Source organism: Triticum urartu, chromosome 6 (assembly GCF_003073215.2).
Source record: "Triticum urartu cultivar G1812 chromosome 6, Tu2.1, whole genome shotgun sequence".
Taxonomy (NCBI): domain Eukaryota; kingdom Viridiplantae; phylum Streptophyta; class Magnoliopsida; order Poales; family Poaceae; genus Triticum; species Triticum urartu.
The window spans coordinates 410,744,647-410,766,085 of record NC_053027.1 but is presented as its reverse complement, the minus strand read 5'-3'; the positions used below and the strand labels follow the sequence as shown (position 1 = coordinate 410,766,085).

At 47.5% G+C, this 21,439-nt stretch overlaps 1 protein-coding gene across 2 annotated transcripts; it reads right to left on the bottom strand.

Moving 5' to 3' along the window:
• Window positions 1-14,694: 14,694 nt before the first annotated feature.
• On the bottom strand, window positions 14,695-20,742 carry LOC125513830 (WD repeat-containing protein 44-like). Of its 2 annotated transcripts, none has more exons than XM_048679037.1 (7): window positions 19,036-20,735; window positions 16,701-16,791; window positions 16,442-16,599; window positions 16,301-16,352; window positions 16,049-16,131; window positions 15,872-15,965; window positions 14,695-15,636 (listed from the first exon to the last, which is right to left on the bottom strand). In XM_048679037.1, the coding sequence occupies exons 1-7, from the start codon at window positions 20,371-20,373 to the stop codon at window positions 15,092-15,094; spliced, it is 2,361 nt and encodes a 786-aa protein (XP_048534994.1). In that variant the 5' UTR covers window positions 20,374-20,735; the 3' UTR covers window positions 14,695-15,091. The 2 variants fall into 2 exon arrangements, with proteins under 2 accessions (XP_048534994.1, XP_048534995.1); XM_048679038.1 differs by having other exon boundaries at window positions 15,188-15,636; window positions 15,872-15,976; window positions 19,036-20,742.
• Window positions 20,743-21,439: the final 697 nt, after the last annotated feature.

Here is a 21,439-nt window from a genome sequence, read left to right as displayed (position 1 = left end):
AATAATACAATACATGTCGTTTCCCTTTCTGTCACTGGGATCGAGCACCGCAAGATTGAATCCAAAGCTAAGCACTTCTCCCATTGCAAGAAAGATCAATCTAGTAGGCCAAACCAAACCGATAATTCGAAGAGACTTGCAAAGATATAAAATCATGCATATAAGAATTTAGAGAAGAGTCAAATAATATTCATAGATAATCAAGTTCATAAACCCACAATTCATCGGATCTCGGCAAACACACCACAAAAGAGTTACATCAAATAGATCTCCAAGAGACTCGAGGAGAAATTTGTATTGAGATCCAAAGAGAGAGAAGAAGCCATCTAGGTAATAACTATGGACCCGAAGGTCTGTGGTAAACTACTCACACATCATCGGAGAGGCTATGGTGTTGATGTAGAAGCCCTCCGTGATCGAATCCCCCTCCGGCGGAGCGCCGGAAAAGGCCCCAAGATGGGATCTCACGGGTACAGAAGGTTGCGGCAGTGGAAAAGGTGTTTCGTGGCTCTCCCCGATGGTTTCCGGGTATAAGAGTATATATAGGCGAAAGAAGTAGGTCGGTGGAGCTGCGATGGGCCCACGAGGGTGGGGGGCACGCCCTCCTTCCTCGTGGCTTCCTCGCCGCTTCCTTGACGTCCACTCCAAGTCTCCTGGATTGCGTTTGTTCCAAAAATGATCCTCGCGAAGGTTTTATTCCGTTTGGATTCCGTTTGATATTCCTTTTCTGCGAAACACTGAAATAGGCAAAAAAAACAGCAATTTGCACTGGGCCTTCGATTAATAGGTTAGTCCCAAAAATAATATAAAAGTGCATAGTAAAGCCCATTAAACATCCAAAATAGATAATATAATAGCATGGAACAATCAAAAATTATAGATACGTTGGAGACGTATCAAAGGGTATGAATATGCACTCCCTCTCTCTCGTTGCTAGCATCTCCTAGATTGATCTTGGTGACACGTAGGAAAATTTTGAATTATTACCACGTTCCCCAATAGGGGCATCATGAGCTAGGTCTATGCATAGATTCTATGCACGAGTAGAACATAAAGTAGTTGTGGGCGATGATTTGTTCAATTTGCTTACTGTTACTAGTCTTATCTTGATTCGACTACATTGTGGGATGAAGAAGCCCAGACCGACCTTACACGTACGCTTACATGAGACTGGTTCCACCAACTGACATGCACTTGATGCATAAGGTGGCTAGCGGGTGTCTGTCTCTCCCACTTTAGTCGGTTCGGATTCGATGAAGAGGGTCCTTATGAAGGGTAAATAGCAATTGGCATATCACCATTGTGGCTTTTGCGTAGGTAAGAAACGTTCTTGCTAGAAACCCATAGCAGCCACATAAAACATGCAACAACAATTAGAGGACGTCTAACTTCTTTTTGCAGGGTATGCTATGTGATGTGATATGGCCAAAAGGATGTGATCAATTATATATATGTGATGTATGAGATTGATCATGTTCTTGTAATAGGAATCACGACTTGCAAGTCGGTGAGTATGACAACCGGCAGGAGACATAGGATTTGTCATAATTTATTGTATGACCCGCGTGTCAATGAAAAACGCCATGTAATTACTTTACTTCATTGCTAACCGTTAGCCATAGTAGTAGAAGTAATAGTTGGCGAGACAACTTCATGAAGACACGATGATGGAGATCCCCGGGTACCGAGCTCGAATTCGCCCTATAGTGAGATCGTATTGCAATTGACTGGCCATATCATGTCTTTATGATTTGCATGTGATGTTTGTCATGGTTACATCTTATTTGCTTAGAACGACGGTAGCATAAATAAGATCATCCCTCACTAAAAATTTCAAGAAATGTGTTCCCCCTAACTGTGCACTGTTGCGAAGGTTCGTTGTTTCGAAGAACCACGTGATGATCGGGCATGATAGATTCTAACGTTCGCATACAACGGGTGTAAGCCAGATTTACACATGCAAAACACTTAGGTTGACTTGACGAGCCTAGCATGTACATACATGGCGTCGGAACACAAGAGATGAAAGGTCGAACATGAGCCATATAGTAGATGCGATCAACATGGAGATGTTCACCGTTGATGACTAGTCCGTCTCACGTGATGATCGGACACGGCCTAGTCGATTTGGATCATGTATCACTTATATGACTAGAGGGATGTCTATTTGAGTGGGAGTTCATTAATAATTTGATTAGATGAACTTAATTATCATGAACATAGTCTAAATTGTCTTTGCAAATTATGTTGTGGATTAATAGCTCGCGCTTTAGCTCCTTGTTTTAATACGCTCCTAGAGAAAGACTAAGTTGAAAGATATTGTAAGCAATTGTGCGGACTAGGGCCGTAGTCTGAGGATTGTCCTCACTGCTACACAGAAGGCTTCTGTCCTTGATGCACCGCTCAGTGTGCCAACCCCTCTGGCGTTGTCTGTGGACGTTGTGAACATCTGGCAGACACGTTCTGATGACTACCTGATAGTTTAGTGTGCCATGCTTTATGGCTTATAGTCGGGGCTCCAAAAGCATTTTGAACGCCATGGAACATATGAGATGTTCCAAGAGCTGAAATTGGTATTTTAGGCTCATGCCTGTGTTGAGAGGTTTGAGACCTCTGACAAGATCTTTGCCTACAAGATGGAGGAGAATAGCTCAGCCAGTGAGCATGTGCTCAGAATGTCTGGGTACTTCAATCAATTGAATCTAGTGGGAGTTAATCTTCCAGATAAGAGAGTGATTAACAAAAGTTCTCCAGTCACTATCACCAAGCCGCTAGAGTTTCGTGATGGACTATAACATGCAAGGGAAGATGATCTCGGTGTTGGGGAACGTATTAATTTCAAAAAAATTCCTACGCACATGCAAGATCATGGTGATGCATAGCAACGAGAGGGGAGAGTATGTCTATGTACCCTCGTAGACCGAAAGCGAAAGCGTTTATCAACGCGGTTGATGTAGTCGTACACCTTCACGATCCATCCCGATCAAGTACCAAACGTACGGCACCTCCGCGTTCAGCACACGTTCAGCTCGATGACGTCCTCGCCTTCTTGATCCAGCAAGAGGGGCAAAGTAGTATATGAGTTCCGGCAGCACGACGGCGTGGTGACAGTGTTGGTGAAGAGCAATCTCCGCAGGGCTTCGCCAAAGCACTACGAAAACTATTACGGGGGATAAACTAGAGGGGACGGGGTTGCCGGCACACGGCTTGGTGTTTCTTGATGTGTCTTGGGTGCTAGCCCTACCCCTCTATTTATATGTTGAGCCTTGGGGTCAAAACTTGGAGTAAAAGCCTCCACAAAGTCGGTTTCACCCGAAAGGCAAGAGTCCTTTTCGGACTCCAGGGCCAGACGCCAGGGTTCCCGGCGTCTGGACCCAGACGCCAGGGGCCCTAGCGTCTGGCCCCTGGACTCCGCAAAACTTCCTTTTGCGCTTTCCAAAAACCTTGTGGGCTTTTCCCTTTGGCCCAAATAAAGTGTTCTCGTACCCAAACATTTCGGGAAACATCCGGAACCCCTTCCGATGAATTCCGAAACCCTTCCGGAGACCAAACACTATTATCACATATATCAAACTTTATCTCCGGACCATTCCGGAGTTCCTCGTCATGTCCGTGATCTTATCCGGAACTCCGAACAACATTTGGTTACCAACATACATAACTCATAAATACTATATCGTCAACGAATGTTAAGTGTGCGGACCCTACGGGTTCGAGAACTATGTAGACATGACTGAGACACTTCTCTGGTCAATAACCAATAGCGGAACCTGGATGCCCATATTGGCTCCTACATATTCTACAAAGATCTTTCTCGGTCTAACCACATAACAACATATATTGTTCCCTTTATCATCGGTATGTTACTTGCCCGAGATTCGATCGTCAGTATCTCAATACATAGTTCAATCTCGTTACCGGCAAGTCTCTTTACTCGTTCCGTAATGCATCATCCCGCAACTAACTCATTAGTTACATTCCTTACAAGGCTTATAGTGATGTGCATTACCGAGAGGGCCCAGAGATACCTCTCCGACAATTAGAGTGACAAATCCTAATCTCGATCTATGCCAACTCAACAAGTACCATCAGAGACACCTGTAGAGCACCTTTATAATCACCCTGTTACGTTGTGACGTTTGGTAGCACACAAAGTGTTCCTCCGATAATCGGGAGTTGCATAATCTCATAGTCATAGGAACATGTATAAGTTATGAAGAAAGCAATAGCAACAAACTAAACAATCATCGTGCTAAGCTAACGGATGGGTCAAGTCAATCACATCATTCTCTAATGATGTGATCCCGTTCATCAACTGACAACTCTTGTCCATGGCTAGGAAACTTAACCATCTTTGATTAACGAGCTAGTCAAGTAGAGGCATACTAGTGACACTCTGTTTGTCTATGTATTCACACATGTACTAAGTTTCCGGTTAATACAATTCTAGCATGAATAATAAACATTTATCGTGATATAAGGAAATAAATAATAACTTTATTATTGCCTCTAGGGCATATTTCCTTCAGTCTCCCACTTGCACTAGAGTCAATAATCTAGTTCACATCTTTATGTGATTAGTTCACATCTCCATGTGACTAATACCCAAAGGGTTTACAGTCAATAATCTAGTTCACATCACTATGTGATTAATATCCAAAGAGTAATCATGTTTTGCTTGTGAGAGAAGTTTAGTCTACGGGTCTGCAACATTCAGATCCGTATGTATTTCACAAATTTCTATGTCTACAATGTTCTGCACGGAACTACTCTAGCTAATTGCTCCCACTTTCAATATGTATCCAGATTGAGACTTAGAGTCATCTAGATCGATGTAAAAAGCTTGCATCGACGTAACTCTTTACGACGAACTCTTTTATCACCTCCATAACCGAGAAATATTTCCTTAGTCCTCTAAGGATAATTTTGACCGCTGTCTAGTGATCTACTCCTCGATCACTATTGTACTCCCTTGCCAGAAAAATACTAAGGTATACAATAGGACTGGTAAACAACATAGCATACTTTATAGAACCTATGACTGAGGCATAGGGAATGACTTCTCATTCTCTTTCTATTTTCTGCCGTGGTCGGGTTTTGAGTCTTTACTCAACTTCACACCTTGCAACACAGGCAGAAACTCCTTCTTTGACTGTTCCATTTTGAACTACTTCAAAATCATGTCAAGGTATGTACTCATTGAAAAAAAACTTATCAAGCTTCTTGATCTATCTCTATAGATCTTGATGCTCAATGTGTAAGCAGCTTCATCAAGGTCTTTCTTTGAAAAACTCTTTTCAAACATTCCTTTATGCTTTCCAGAAAATTCTACATTATTTCTGATCAACAATATGTCATTCACGTATACTTACCAGAAATGCTATAGTGCTACCACTCACTTTCTTGTAAATACAGGCTTCACCGCAAGTCTGTGTAAAACCATATGCTTTTATCACTTTATCAAAGCATATATTCCAACTCCGAGATGCTTGCACCAGTCCATAGATGGATCGCTGGAGCTTGCTCACTTTGTTAGCACCTTTAGGATCGACAAAACCTTCTGGTTGCATCATATACAACTCCTCTTTAAGAAATCCATTAAGGAATACCGTTTTGACATCCATTTGCCAGATTTCATAAAATGCGGCAACTGCTAACATGATTCGGATAGACTCAGCCCATGTACACCTTCCCACCTCCTGTGTGCCATCGTGGCAACCCCTTTTTGTCTATAAAAGGAGGATCGAGGCGTAATGGAGAGGGATTCAGATCTTTTGGACTAGTGAACCACTGCATCTAGTTCAAGAACACAAGAACACCTCAATACACATACAAGCAGGACTAGGGTTTTACGCATCTCCGCAGCCCAAACCTGGGTAAACGATTTGTGTGCTGACCGCGAGACCCGCTCTTCGCACAAATCCACGCCCGCCAACCGTAGAAGGGATCCCAGTGACCCCATAGGTGCCGTTTCCCACCGACATCTCTGGCGCACCAGGTAGGGGGTGCGCAGTTGTGAGAATCCGGTCTAGCAGTTAGTTTAGCAGTTCTTCATCGCCATGGTACCCAAGAAGAAAACGATCACGGCGATCGGCTCATCGGGGCCCGAATGGTTTAACCTTGGGTGTATGACCATTGAAGGTTTTATTCATGTAAACAGAACAACAATTATTCTCTGACTTTAAATGAATAATCGTATTGCAATAAACATGATCAAATCATATTCATGCTTAACGCAAACACCAAATAACATTTATTTAGGTTCAACACTAATATCGGAAGTATAGGGAGTGTGCGATGATGATCATATCAATCTTGGAACCACTTCCAACACACATCGTCACTTCACCCTTAACTAGTCTCTGTTCATTCTGCAATTCCTGTTTCGAGTTACTAATCTTTAGCAACTGAACTAGTATCAAATACTAAGGTGTTGCTATAAACACTAGTAAAGTACACATCAATAACATGTATATCAAATATACCTTTGTTCACTTTGCCATCCTTCTTATCCACCAAATACTTTGGGCAGTTCTGCTTCCAGTGACCAGTCCCTTTGCAGTAGAAGCACTTAGTCTCAGGCTTAGGTCTAGACTTGGGTTTCTTCACTTGAGAAGCAACTTGCTTGCCGTTCTTCTTGAAGTTCCCCTTCTTCCCTTTGCCCTTTTCTTGAAACTAGTGGTCTTGTTAACCATCAACACTTGATGCTTTTCTTGATTTCTACCTTCGTCGATTTCAGCATCACGAAGAGCTTGGGAATCGTTTCCGTTATCCCTTGCATATTATAGTTCATCACGAAGTTCTAGCAACTTGGTGATAGTGACTAGAGAATTCTGTCAATCACTATCTTATCTGGAAGATTAACTCCCACTTGATTCAAGTGATTGTAGTACTCAGACAATCTGAGCACATGCTTACTGGTTGAGCTATTCTCCCCCATCTTATAGGCAAAGTAATGTCAGAGGTCTCATACTTCTCCACACGGGCATGAGTACGAAATACCAATTTCAACTCTTGGAACATCTTATATGCTCCGTGGCTTTCAAAACATTTTTGAAGTCCCGGTTCAAAGCCGTAAAGCATGGTGCACTAAACTATCAAGTAGTCATCATACTGAGCTTTGCCAAATGTTCATAACGTCTGCATATGCTCCTGCAATAGGTCCGTCACCTAGCGGTGCATCAAGGACATAATACTTCTGTGCAGCAATGAGGATAATCCTCAGATCATGGAGCTAGTCTGCATCTTTGCTACTAACATCTTTCAACTTATTTTTCTCTAGGAACATATCAAAAATAAAACAGGGGAGCTAAACGCGAGCTATTGATTTACAACATAAATATGCTAATACTACCAGGACTAAGTTCATGATAAATTAAAGTTCAATTAATCATATTACTTAAGAACTCCCACTTAGATAGACATCTCTCTAATCATCACGTGATCCAAATCAACTAAACCATAACCGATCATCACGTGAAATGGAGTAGTTTTCAATGGTGAACATCATTATGTTGATCATATCTACTATATGATTCACGCTTGACCTTTCGGTCTCAGTGTTCCGAGGCCATATCTGCATATGCTAGGCTTGTCAAGTTTAACCTGAGTATTCTGCATGTGCAAAACTGGCTTGCATTCGTTGTAGATGGACGTAGAGCTTATCACACCCGATCATCACGTGGTGTCTCGGCACGACGAACTTTGGCAACAGTGCATACTCAGGGAGAACACTTTTATCTTGACATTTAGTGAGAGATCATCTTATAATGCTACCGTCAATGAAAGCAAAATAAGTTGCATAAAAGATAAACATCACATGCAATCAATATAAGTGATATGATATGGCCATCATCATCTTGTGCTTGTGATCTCCATCTCCAAAGCACCGTCATGATCACCATCGTCACCGGCGCGACACCTTGATCTCCATCGTAGCATCATTGTTGTCTCGCCAACTATTGCTTCTATGACTATCGCTACCGCTTAGTGATAAAGTAAAGCAATTACAGGGCGATTGCATTGCATACAATAAAGCGACAACCATATGGCTCCTGCTAGTTGCCAATAACTCGGTTACAAAACATGATCATCTCATACAATAAAATAAAGCATCATGCATTGACCATATCACATCACAACATGCCCTACAAAAACAAGTTAGACGTCCTCTACTTTATTGTTGCAAGTTTTACGTGGCTGCTACGGGCTGAGCAAGAACCGTTCTTACCTACGCATCAAAACCACAACGATAATTCGTCAAGTTAGTGATGTTTTAACCTTCTCAAGGACCAGGCGTAGCCACACTTGGTTCAACTAAAGTTGGAGAAACTGACACCCGCCAGCCACCTGTGTGCAAAGCACGTCGGTAGAACCAGTTTCGCGTAAGCGTACGCGTAATGTCGGTCCGGGCCGCTTCATCCAACAATACGCCGAACCAAAGTATGACATGCTAGTAAGCAGTATGACTTGTATCGCCCACAACTCACTTGTGTTCTACTCGTGCATATAACATCAACGCATAAAACCTGGCTCGGATGCCACTGTTGGGGAACGTAGTAATTTCAAAAAAATCCTACGCACACGCAAGATCATGGTGATGCATAGCAACGAGAGAGGAGAGTGTATCCACGTACCCTCGTAGACCGAAAGCGGAAGCGTTAGCACAACACGGTTGATGTAGTCGTACGTCTTCACGATCAGACCGATCAAGTACCGAATGCACGGCACCTCTGAGTTCTGCACACGTTCAACTCGATGACATCCCTCAAACTCCGATCCAGCCGAGCTTTGAGGGAGAGTTCCGCCAGCACGACGGCGTGGTGACAATGTTGATGTTCTACCGTCGCAGGGCTTCGCCTAAGCACCACTATGATATTATCGAGGTGGACTATGGTGGAGAGGGGCACCGCACACGGCTAAAAGATCCAAGAGATCAATTGTTGTGTCTCCAAGGGGTGCCTCCCTCCCCGTATATAAAGGAGTGGAGGAGGAGGGGGGCGGCCACCCTAGGCGCGCCCCATGAGGAGTCCTACTCCCACCGGGAGTAGGACTCCCCCTTTCCATGTGGGAGTAGGAGAGGAGAGGGAAGGAGAGAGAGGGGGGAAGGAAAGGGGGGCATCACCCCCCCTCCTTGTCCAATTCGGACTGGGGGGGAGGGGGCGCGCGGCTGCCCTTTGGACGCCCCTCCTCTTCTCCATTAGGGCCCAATAGGCCCATTAGTCTCCCCGGGGGGTTCCGGTAACCCCCCGGTACTCCGGTATATGCCCGAAACTCCCCGAAACCATTCCGGTGTCCGAACATAGTCGTCCAATATATCGATCTTTACATCTTGACCATTTCGAGACTCCTCATCATGTCTGTGATCATATCCGGGACACTGAACTACCTTTGGTACATCAAAAACTATAAAACTCATAATATAATCGTCATCGAACTTTAAGCGTGCGGACCCTACGGGTTCGAGAACTATGTAGACATGATTGAGACTCGTCTCCGGTCAATAACCAATAGCGGAAATTGGATGCTCATATTGGCTCCTACATATTCTACGAAGCTCTTTATCGGTCAACCGCATAACAGCATATGTTGTTCCCTTTGTCATCGGTATGTTACTTGCCCGAGATTCGGTCGTCGGTATCTCAATACCTAGTTCAACCTCGTTACCGGCAAGTCTCTTTACTCGTTTCGTAACACATAATCCCGCAACTAACTCATTAGTTGCAATGCTTGCAAGGCTTAAGTGATGTGTATTACCGAGTGGGCCCAGAGATACCTCTCCGACAATCGGAGTGACAAATCCTAATCTCGAAATATGCCAACCCAACAAGTACCTTTGGAGACACCTGTAGAGCACCTTTATAATCACCCAGTTACGTTGTGATGTTTGGTAGCACACAAAGTGTTCCTCCGGTAAACGGGAGTTGCATAATCTCATACTCATAGGAACATGTATAAGTCATGAAGAAAGCAATAGCAACATACTAAACGATCAAGTGCTAAGCTAACGGAATGGGTCAAGTCAATCACATCATTCTCCTAATGATGTGATCCCGTTAATCAAATGACAACTCATGTCTATGGTTAGGAAACTTAACCATCTTTGATTAATGAGCTAGTCAAGTAGAGGCATACTAGTGACACTATGTTTGTCTATGTATTCATACATGTATTATGTTTCTGGTTAATACAATTCTACCATGAATAATAAACATTTATCATGAAATAAGGAAATAAATAATAACTTTATTATCGCCTCTAGGGCATATTTCCTTCAGCGCTGCCGGTGTTGGCCAAGCTTGCCGGCCACGACGCTGGCCCATGGGATGACGCCCACTACTTGTGGAGCTACAGGTCTCGTCAACTCCACCTCCCTCGGCACCAGCGCCAGCTGCAGTTCATGGCATGAAGCCACTAGCCGGTTAGCGCGCTTGGAAGCAAGTTTACATAATATGGTGTGGTGCTAGCTAGCTAGGTGTACGTCAGTCTTCAGAGCATCTCTAACAGATCCCTTAAAGTTGCGACCCTTAAAACGCGAATGAGGGCTGAGAAAGAAGCATTTTAAAGGCCCAAATCGGTTGCGGCCGAACAGAGCCCGCAAACCCAGGCGATAAAAGAGAATATCCCCGATATTCTCTTTTACCGCTCAAGTTTGCGGGCTCTGTTTCGCGTGCTGCCGATTTTGGTCCTCAAACCGTAAAACCACGCAATGCAATTGATTGCGAGTTTGATAAATAAAACATAAATTCCAAGATTCAAACACTGTTTTGGCTGACATTTGAACATAGTTTTCGCGCCACAACCCAAAATACGCCGCATCCATCATCGATCCATCATCATCACAAGATGAAATCTTCACCACCACCATTGCTACCACCACTTGTCGAACCACTACCGAACCTTGGCACCACATGACCTCTTGCAGCCAGCCTCCTCGCCAAGATCTCCAACCTTGCTATGTCATGTCATTCTTTGGTGAGCTCATCCATCTCATTTCGATTCATCATCATGATCTTGTTCTCCTCTTGAAGGAGCTTGGCCATAGATTTGTTCTCCTCGGCCATGGCTCTTCTCTCCTCAATGGAGGCCTTGTGTATGGTCTCCTCCTTAAGTAGTTACCACTTCTCTTGCTTCTATTCTCAGCCAACTTGAAAGTGCGTTATATCGACTAGAGGGGGGGTGAATAGGCGATTTTTACAAATTCATCACTGAGGAATTACTACTTGAGGAATTTGCTAAGTGACGAAATACAAGCAGCGAATAAAGTACTCACAACTCCTTCTTTGTCTCCGATGTCTTGATCACCAATACCTCATTGGACTTGACCATGTGATCTAGCTTGTCATGCAAGCTTGATGCCTCCACTTCCTTCTTGATCTTGTCATTGGCCTTCTTATTTCCGTCAGGCTTGTTCTTGTTTCTTGGGCCGTCAACCGTCATCATCATCATCCATCTTGGTGAGTGCACCTCTCTTCGGTGGGGATTATTTGTCAATCAACTTCCACATCTCGCTATCTTGAAGAAGTTTCCAACAATGCTCAAGTTGAAATGACTTGCGACCGGAAGCGTCCATGTCCTTGTACCTTTCTTGCACAATTTTGTCCTACAAAATGAAAACAATGTTAGATTATGCAACCACTCCGACGTCTACAAATGATTTGCATAACTTGGGACGTGAAAAGAAACTCACATAATCGAATTCAATGGTACCACTTGGAGGTGCGTTGCGGACTTGCTGCAAGCAAGCAGCCCAATGGCTACAAATCGGGTTGATCACGTCCCAACGACCTTGGAGTGGCTGAAAGGTGCGTGGCGTCCTGTTGGGATACTTTGCCATCATGCAGAGGAATTGATCCCCTATCCTTTGCCAATACTGCTTTGCGGTTTGGTCAGTGTCGGTGCATGCATCAAGAGACACCGATTCCCAAGCCTTGATCAAGATTTGATCTTCCAATTGCGTGTAGTTCTTCGACCTTGTGCGCATTTTTGCTTGCGCTTCATCGAACACCCCCTCCTCAACCTCCTCCACCTCATCTTCTTCCTCACCGTGGCCGTGCACGCCACCATCCATCTGGTTGTAACCGTAATCACCGATCGGGGCTTGATCCATATCGACGGTGTTATCGTCCAACGAGTGTACAAACACGACAGTCACATCATGCAAACCAGCGCTACAATATCGCTCAACAAGTCACGAGCACGCGCAATGGTGAAAAGAGAAACAACTAGAAGAAATAAAAGCATCATACCTTGCGCCCATTTCGTCAAACACCTCGGAAGCGGCGGCAACAGCGGCGGCGGGAGCATCCTTGAGGTAGTTCTTGCCGGGGCAATCGGGGAAGGTGTTGGCGTGGTAGCTCTTGCGGTGGGCTTCTTGCGCTTCATGCCCGAAACCTCCTTTTCTTCGCCGGCGCGGGAAGGACCAGATTCGCAGCGGCGGAGCCTTGAACGGCGATGGGCGCGACATCGCCGGTGATGAGATTTGCCGGAGGGGTTAGCGCATGGATGACATCCACGTTGACGGGCGACGGCTGGGAGGCTTCCATGGCGGCGATACGAAGCCGGGAAGGTGCACCGGAGCGAGCGTCGTTGGCGGAGGAGGGAAGGGGAAGTGAGAACTACCGCGTGGAAATGTCCCTCCCATCAAATCTCACAGCCGATAGGGGTCTAGCTCGGGTCGGCCTCCCACCCTGTGTATCTAAAGGGCGAAGATTTGTCACGCCCCGCAATATTTTTACAGGCCATGGGTTGATATGGTGTCTGGTCAAGCCACTTTTTCGCTTAAATCATAAGAAATCTTCTAGAGATGTTCTCATGCATGGTACCCCTGTTCGACCCGTGAGCTGGCTATGTGGCCATCGTCTTCATACTACTGGAATGGCACCCCGCGCCCGAGCCACGAGCTAGCTGCATCGCGCCGCTTCGTAAGCTGGCCGGGCAGCGCCGGCTCACGCCTGCTCGCGCCGGGCTACTGGATTTGGAGGGCAGGGCGAGGTTGCTACTACTCCGGCATGTGCCGCCGCCCCGCGCCTGCTCGCGCCGGGCTACTGGATTTGGAGGGCAGGGCGAGGCTGCTGCTACTGGGCATGTGCTCGCTGTGATGGTGGCGGTGCTCGTCGCCGGTGTCCTGGCCAGGTCGTTGTGTGTTACCTCGCCACACGCCGCACACCAAATGTTTGATAAAATGTCTGAGAAAATAGGTCAACCTTGCGGCTAGCGCGCTTCCGTATCAGTCTTAGCGTTGGAGATGCCCTAACCGACTCAGCCAGAGGGTTTCAGCGACTATAAGGCCAACTCCAGCGCGTGACCCTATCCTGTCCGTCCTTGTCCGTTTGGGATAAAACGGACAAAACAGACGGCCCAGTGGCAGACCCCATTTTGCTTTTTCGTTCGTTTCGTGTCCGTTTCACCCCATCCCTGGACCAAAGTTGGTCTCGTTTTGGGGCAAAAGCGGACAGAAAGCGGACGCAGCAGCCTCGTCCTCGTCCGCTCCTGTCCGGCCGGGCCCATATGTCAACCTCTCTCCCACCTACCCCGCTTTTATCTCTCTCCTCTCTCTCTCGCATCCCGGCGACGCTGCAGCAGCATGGCGTAGCAGCAGCAGGAGCGGGCGTGGCGATGGGTGGAGGCAGCGGCGGCGAGCTCGGCACAGGCCGGGGGCAGCGAGCGCGAGGCCGGCGGCGGCGAGGCAGGACGCGACCAGGGCGAGTGCGCGCGGGCCGGGGCGCGGCGCGGCGGGTGCAGGGGTGAGAGCGAGGGCGAGTGCGGCGAGGCGGGGGCAGGGCGGATGCGCGGGCGAGCGGGAGCGGGCCAGCGTGGCGGGCGCGGGGTCGAGGGCTGGCGCGGCGCGGCGGGTGCGGGGCGAGGGCGAGCGCGGCGTGCCTGGGCGGGGCGAGGCGGGGGCGGCACGCGCGGCCGCGGCCGTTGGGCGAGCGCGACGCGGCGGGTGGGTGCTGGGGCAAGGGCGCGCCTCGCCTGGGCGGGGCGAGGCGGGGGCGGCGCAGCGGGGGCGAGGTGCGCGGGCGGCAGGGGCGCGGGCGCGGCGCGGCGGAGGCGGGGGCGAGGGCGAGCGGGCGGCGACCAATGCTGCTGCAGGCAGGCGGGGACACGCGGGCGAGCGGGCGGCGACCAATGCTGCTGCAGGCAGGCGGGGACACGCGGGCGACGAGGCACGGCGACGCGCTAGGGCGCGGGGCACGCGCGGCGGCGAGGCGTAGCGACGAGCGGGTGGGGGAGGGAGGGGGCGGACGTTTTGAGTCGTTCTGTCGCGGTGGGCGCCTCAAACGCAAGCCGGACACGCATGTCCGTTTCTGTCCTCATTGCCACCCTAAACGGACAAATTCCGGACAAAACGGACGTGCGGTGGAGTTGGCCTAAAATTTGCTCTGTAGCCTGCGCCTGCGGTTACGTCTGATGACATTTCGCTTCTCCTGAAACTGAATGTTGACCACAGTAGATGATGCGTCGTTGACAAGTAATCTCATTTTGAGAGCGGGCAGTGCAGGTACTACCCAGTTGCGAACTCAAGACATGGTAGAAATTAACTAACAAGTATTTCAAGACTCATATAACTTCAGATAAAGCAACAAAAGAAAATGCCTTCCATGGAATGGTCTAAAAGCTACAGTAAGATACTTTTCCACTTCTACCTACATTCAGAGGAAAGGAAAGCCAGCAGAACGAGTTCTGTCACCCTATGTGTAACTCTTTTAATTTTCTCATTTCTGTAGCACTGAGATTTTTCTTTCTTACAAAAAATATATAATATAAAGATGAGAAAAATGGGAAGGGCGAACAGACAATTGCTACAAGGTCGAAGCTGCTGGGTGAGAGGAGCATGATATCACTCCAACCAGCTGACAGCCGTCACTCTAGGGCTTCACTTTCATGTACAATTTAGAGTAAATGAATGCCATACCGAATCGAAGTAGCTGAGCCCTGACAATATGTTAGTCGAAGATTCCGAAACTCTGAAGCAGGCGCACCAAGGAGCAACCTCAGTCAATCCTTCAATGCTGTGCAACTCACCCGTTATCTCCATCTATGTACACAAAACTACAGTCCTGCAATGCAATGTCTACGATACGGGTACTCAGATCGACGTTATACTTGGAAAACCGAAGTTCTGATATGTTCTGATTTGACCATCATGGCCTGCTGTCACGATCACTAAGCCCCAGGCCGGCGGACTCGGAGCTTGATCTACATCACCGGGATGGGTTGTATTAGACTTGGGGCTTTGTTTTGTTTTTGTCATCAACTCTTCGGGCCAAGTCGCGCCATTGTTACATAAATTGTTGCTCTGGTCCTGAACAGCAGGAATCTCATCCTCTTTAGCAGGTTCGGATCCAAGTACATGACCATTACCAGCCACACAGTCCAGGTTATCTTGCTTCCTGGAGTTAGCTTTATTAGTCATTCTGGCGCTGGCACAAGGCCAAGCAACAGCAACTGTTACTCTCTCGCAGCGGAAGTTCTCATGGGTATTTGTGACAGGAACAATGCTCTTCTTTCTGCTTGGTTTGGAATCATCACTGTATCTCCAGATATATACACGTGAATCCTCACTCGCAGAAATAATGTACCTCCCGTTTGCAGCTGAACAAGCTGAGATTTGGCTGCTGGTGTTCTGAAACCCTGAAAAACGATAATAGTAACCAACTGGCAGAATAGAAAAAGGTTCATTTTCTTGAAAGTTGAAACAGATAGCGGGTGTTGTAAAGGGAAAGATGGTGTGGAAGTCAGGCTCATCAACAGCACGCAGGGGATGGGGGGGTGGATGCGGTGCTATTGGACCAAACCAATTGTCACAGGAAGCTGAATCAATATGATATGCACCAATGTGGACATTACCAAGCTCAGTATTACCTACCTTTAAACTTGTGAAGTAGTTCGAAGCCATCAACAACTCGGATTCTTGAGTCCGCAGATGTGACAATGACCTTTGAAGAACTTCCTGGGATAAACTATAGAGGAACTATCATTCAGTGTCAGTACATAATGGGACAGGACAAATATCTCAAGTATGCCAGGTGCGTGAGATAAGTACCTGGAATCCTGTGATTTTCTTCTGACTGGATCTCTTTTTCTTGAGTTGCAGGTCAATTTGTTTCTTGTAAGAAAGCATATTATCTAGTCACATAATATAAAAATGTTAGGCATGTAAAACATATAAACTTCAGTTTGCACAACTGGATAACAACATCAAATGCAATCTTTAGATAACAGCACTAGCCGAGTCCTCAGAAAAAAAGGGGTCACAGCAGTAAAACAATGCAACTAGAGAGGGATAGATATATACCAGACGTGTCATACACGTGGCAATTGCCCTTGTGGGAGCCAATGAGTGCACTCTGCAGAAAATATAAAAACATGTTAGGATGAACATGCAATAAGCCAATAAACCCTGTTGACCAATTTAGAACTATGAAATAAGTCAAACCTGTCCATCGGGGGAATAACATGCGGCAGTAATCATTTCATGTAGATCAACCCAATCAACAATTTCACGTTTCGGTATACTCCAGATTCGAACCTTCTCATCCAGAGAACCACTAATGAAGTATCTATCATCAACAGGGTTGAACTGGATGCAAGTCACTGAATCAAGAAATGATATGAAAAATTTCAGGACAGTGCTATCAGTGCGTTTAAGCGCCCATGCAGAGAAATCTTCTGAAAGCATAGTTCTTAGTTCTTACCATAGTCACTGTGGGAGAAGGCTTTCAAACAGTAAGTGCTTGACATGTGCCACAACCGTACAGTTTTATCCATTGATGATGAAAGCAAGTACTGCACATCAGTTACAAAAGGAAGCTCAGGGACTGGAATAACTGGTAACAAAAATAAACCATAACAAAGTGTGCTGCTACATTCCTACAATTATCGTTTGGATAGGTGATTATATCAGAGGTCCCTGATTTTAAAATTAGCTTGAAATGCATTAACTTCAATAATAAGTCAACATTGTAGATGGAATCGGTTAATTTGCAAATTCGGTATTCGTCTTTCATGCAGCTAATTCCCCCAATAAATTGTTGAATGTGCCTTTTGTCACATGGCTACAAATTTAAGGGCATATAAACCTAGTTTGAACTTTTGGGACCAAAGTAAACCCAAGTGCATATTGAAGGATCTCTATGATGCAATATATTCAGAAGCAGAATGTCCTTCGCATATTTATTTATTTATTACAGTACTCGGAAGAGATTCCTAGAGTTTCTTGCGTAGAAACCTGAAAATACATGTTAAGGTTCTGTACCATGGACGGCTCCTTGGGCTAGCGAACTGAATTTACAATGATATGGACAGCATGGTAACAAACTGAAGTCAACATTCAGCTAGCGAGTAATTTTTTTGGGCGAGATGGCCAATGTCCTAGTTAGTACTATACTGTATAACGCACTGCAAGCTGAAGTTCAATTGAAATTATACACCATGCTGAGTTGGCACTAAACACAAATTTAGATATGCCAAGGAAGTATACATAGTCAGGAAACCTGAGTTAAGTAGACAAGTGATGGAGTAATTAACCGGCGGTACTTTAACGGTATTGCCAAGAAATATTATTTTTATCAATTTTCTCTTCTCTGTGTGCGTGTTTCCACACACTCAGGTGTGCAAACGGGTGCGGGTGTGGTCGCGAATATTTTTGGGACAAGATGGCCAACGTCCTAATTAGTACTAAACTATAACACACTGCAAGCTGAAGTTCAATTAAAATTGCACACCATATACAATTTGCGCTATAAATGTAAATTTAGAGATGTGAAGGAAGTATAAATGACCAAGAAACCTGATTAGGTGGCGGATGATATTAACCAGAGGTACTTAAATAATATTTCCGAGAAAATCGTCATTTATCCTTTTCTCTTCTTTTGTGTGCGAGTGCGCGTATCCGTGTGTCGTGGTCAGAAATTCAGAATGGCCGAAGTAATATGCAACTGCACACAGTTACACCTATGCTGGCGCCACCCCTGTTCACAGCTTAAAACAGCTCATAATAGTTTTTCGGAATCTGAGCTTGTGTCACTGATGAAGGTTTGACAACTCTCCTCTCACTCTCTATCCAAGCAAACAGTGCAAAATTTACATGTCTCTCATCCCAGTGTCCTGGCCCTAGCCAATCCACTTATAAATTTGACATGGAGTAAAACAAAGTGCTTCAATAAATGGAACCAATTAGAACAATAGATACATAATAAATAATGCAATTTGCTAGAGCTCAAGGGTTTACATGGATTAAGCCTTAATGTGATAAATGAGCAAGAAATAATGCTAACAGCGAACCGACATTGCAAAACTGACGAGACAAGGTTTGCAACTGCTTATACTTTTCATCAAACCTTGTTAAATTTATATGATGTAGTCTTCCAGCTAGGCTCTGGACATAATTATTTTCAAATAATCCAACAGATTAATGTGTATTTGTTATGTATGTGTAGTACATGACCCAGCACCAAGTTAGGGACAAGATCCTCATATTTTATCAATTAAGAAGAATCCAGATATGATAAGACAGAGAGTTCAAATCTCACATCCATATTGTGGATCAATTAAGTCGTCCTATACAATTGGACTCTCGTACACCTCTGTTCAAGAAAGAAAGTAGAAGAACAGTTCTTCTACCTAGCCCCCGGGGTGGCCACAGTCCCTACCTCTCTCAAAAGTCCTAGTTCATAAGTCTTTTGCTTCAGCATCAGATTGCCTAATCCTGAACCAGCTAGATTTACATTTCTAATACCAGCAATTTACGCCAGATCAGGATGCCAACTTGACAAGGTAAGACGACGTGGTGTCCCTAGTCTGATAACTATGTCTGGTTTTCCATTTCTATATACAGAAATGTACTCCCTCCGTAAAGAAATACTAGACTTTTTAGATCACTAGAGAGGGAGTAGTTATTATCTAATCACTGGGACTATTGTCCATTCTGAACTTCATTCTACTCAAAGAACATTCTGCATCTTAAGATTACACTCAAAACTAGTATTCGGACATTGGAATTGAAGCAAGACTACAACGTGTTAGCTTTACCTGAGATTTGGACCAGCAGAGATCAAGCACATCCTTTAAATGCCCTGCGAAGGTTATAACAGGCTTCTCAGACAGTGCAAACACATGCTCTGGCACCATCAACTGGTCTGAGCCCCCAGATCTCCGACTGTGCAGATCCTTTGCCGGCAGCTTCTTCTCCCAATGGCTGCCCTCTGTAGCAACCGATGCTAACATTGGCTCCGGTGACTCATCACATACCATGGCAGCGAAAGGATTGCAGGTCCCATTATCTTCCACCTCCCTCTCCTCCTTCATCATTCCGGAGTGCAACACCTCCCAAATATGGATCACGCAATCCTCTCCAGCAGTTGCAAGGTATCGCCCATCAGGACTAAACTTGATGCTCCAGATGGACCCTTTGTGCCCATGTATCTGCTGGTTCATGAACAGGCCAGTGAGCTCCTTGTATGACTTGCCGTTGTGGCGCACCTTGACACGGTCTGGACCATGGCGTGCAACACCATCCTGGCTGTCTTCCGTAGCCGAGCTGGAGTGGCGGCCACCCTTCTCTGAGGACGTGTCCTTGTCGTCGCCGCGGCGGTCACGTGAATAGGTGACCATGGAGCCAGCCGCACTGCGGATGGTGTGGAGCCAGCTGCTGCGCCGCCTAGAACGCGCCCCGCCATTGCTGGAGCCGGAGCTGGACCTCTCCATGGGGGTTGAGGCGCCACTTTGGGAATTGGAGTTTGGGTTGGAGTTGGTGACGCTTTGGCGGCGCATGAGCTCCTGGACGATGGGGGAGCGGCCGATGAATAGCTCGAACTCCTCCACAGTAAGCTGGCGGCCGGTACCAACCTCGCGGAGCCCGAACTCCTCCCTCACCACGAACTCGCTGCCGTCGTCGAGGTTTCTGATCAAGCAGCTTGGGTCCTCCTCGACCGCCTCCAGCGTGGCACTGGCATCTGATGCGTCGGGCGAGGTGGGGCGCAAACGGTCGCCTCCAACCGGAGGCTTCGCCGTGGAGGCCCCGCCCGATCTGGACCGCGAGACGGGAGAAGCCGGCCGCGGCCCCACGTCGTCGCAGGAGGCGGATCGGCCCATCTCGAATCGCGCGAGGGAAGGGTCCCCCGCGAGCCCCATCAGCTGGAGCAGGCGGTGGCGGCGCTCCTGGATGGGCGCCGGCTGGGAGGTCCAGAGGTCGAGCGCGGCGGCATCGTAGCGGCGGCTGCGGCGCGGGAGGTCGGCGCCGTCGTCGTCCGAGGCGGAGGCGGAGGTGGAGGAGGCCGAGGAGGAGAGGATGCGGTCGAGCGACTCGTAGAAGAGCTCCTCCGTGTCCTCCTCCCCCTCCTCCCCCAGCACCTCGTCTTCCACGCTCATCGCGCCGCCGGCATTGGCCGCCGCCGCGGAGATCGGGGCCGCGCGCGCGCCCGCGGTGCTCGAGGAATTGCGCGACAGGGGGGGCGGGGGGGGGGGGGGCGGCGTGGGCGAGGCGAGGGGGGAGGGGAGGGGGAGGGATGGCGAAGTCGTAGCAGCAAAGTGGCGTCAGATCCAGCAGTTGGCCACTCCCTGCCGCGCGCGACAGCTTAATCGCGACCCGCTGTTGCCTCCCTGATCCTCCCTTTCCTTTCCCCCGCCGTCTTACTTAAGGGTGGTTGGCGCTCGCGTCGCCGTCGCTGCTGTCGTCGCGGTAAAATGTCCTCTCCACTCCTCTCCCTCGCCTGCGCCGCTCATGGTGGTGATGGTGGCGCGGTGTCGTTACTGCCTGCCGGTTTCTACTGTGTAGTGTGTGTACTGCCCGGTGGTAACTGGCGGAGGCAGAGGCGAAGCGTTCTCCGCTCGGGACGGGCGAGTTAAATTCGGGTGCCGTGGGGGCCAGCCTGGCAGTGAGAGAGTAAATTTTGTTCCGTCCGGTCCGACAGTGGTAACAACCGCTCGCGCCGTTTCCGATCGCAGCCGTGTCGCTCGTGTTTTTATGACGCCGCTCTGTGGACAAGGCGACGAGATGATTGCATTCACGGCTTTCCGTAGTACAGTACAATTGTTTTGCCCTTTCTTTTTTGTGCAGATGCAGGAGCCGGTCGACCGGCCCAAATTTCGGCCGATCGCTATGCGTATGTTGGATTAAAACGCCTTTATATTGTTGGATTATTTCTTCTTGTCTTTGATCCGAACACAACACTTGTAGCAATCATGCCGCCAGCGCTCGCCGGCCACCCGCGATGTCGCACTCGCCCCACGCTTGTCCTCACCCTTGTGCTCGCCGGCAACCTGTGCGTCCCCGTGTTCATCCTCATGCCAATTCCAATGCGGCCGAGTGCCGGTTGTGGCATACTGGTCTTTAGTCATCGTGCGTTACCGTTATCATGCGTCACCGTCATCGTAAGAAGGACCGCAGCCTCCCGCAGCCCTGGCGACGGTTGCAACATAGTCCCGTGTCGATCGT

Excerpts from the sequence above, each read along its gene's own strand:
- LOC125513830 (XM_048679037.1), bottom strand. The coding sequence starts at position 20,373 with ATGAGCGTGGAAGACGAGGTGCTGGGGGAGGAGGGGGAGGAGGACACG. Across the intron at positions 16,353-16,441 it reads GTTATTCCCCCGATGGACAG|AGTGCACTCATTGGCTCCCA; the intron begins GTTTGACTTATT and ends TATTTTCTGCAG. Across the intron at positions 15,637-15,871 it reads ACTACTTCACAAGTTTAAAG|GGTTTCAGAACACCAGCAGC; the intron begins GTAGGTAATACT and ends ATCGTTTTTCAG.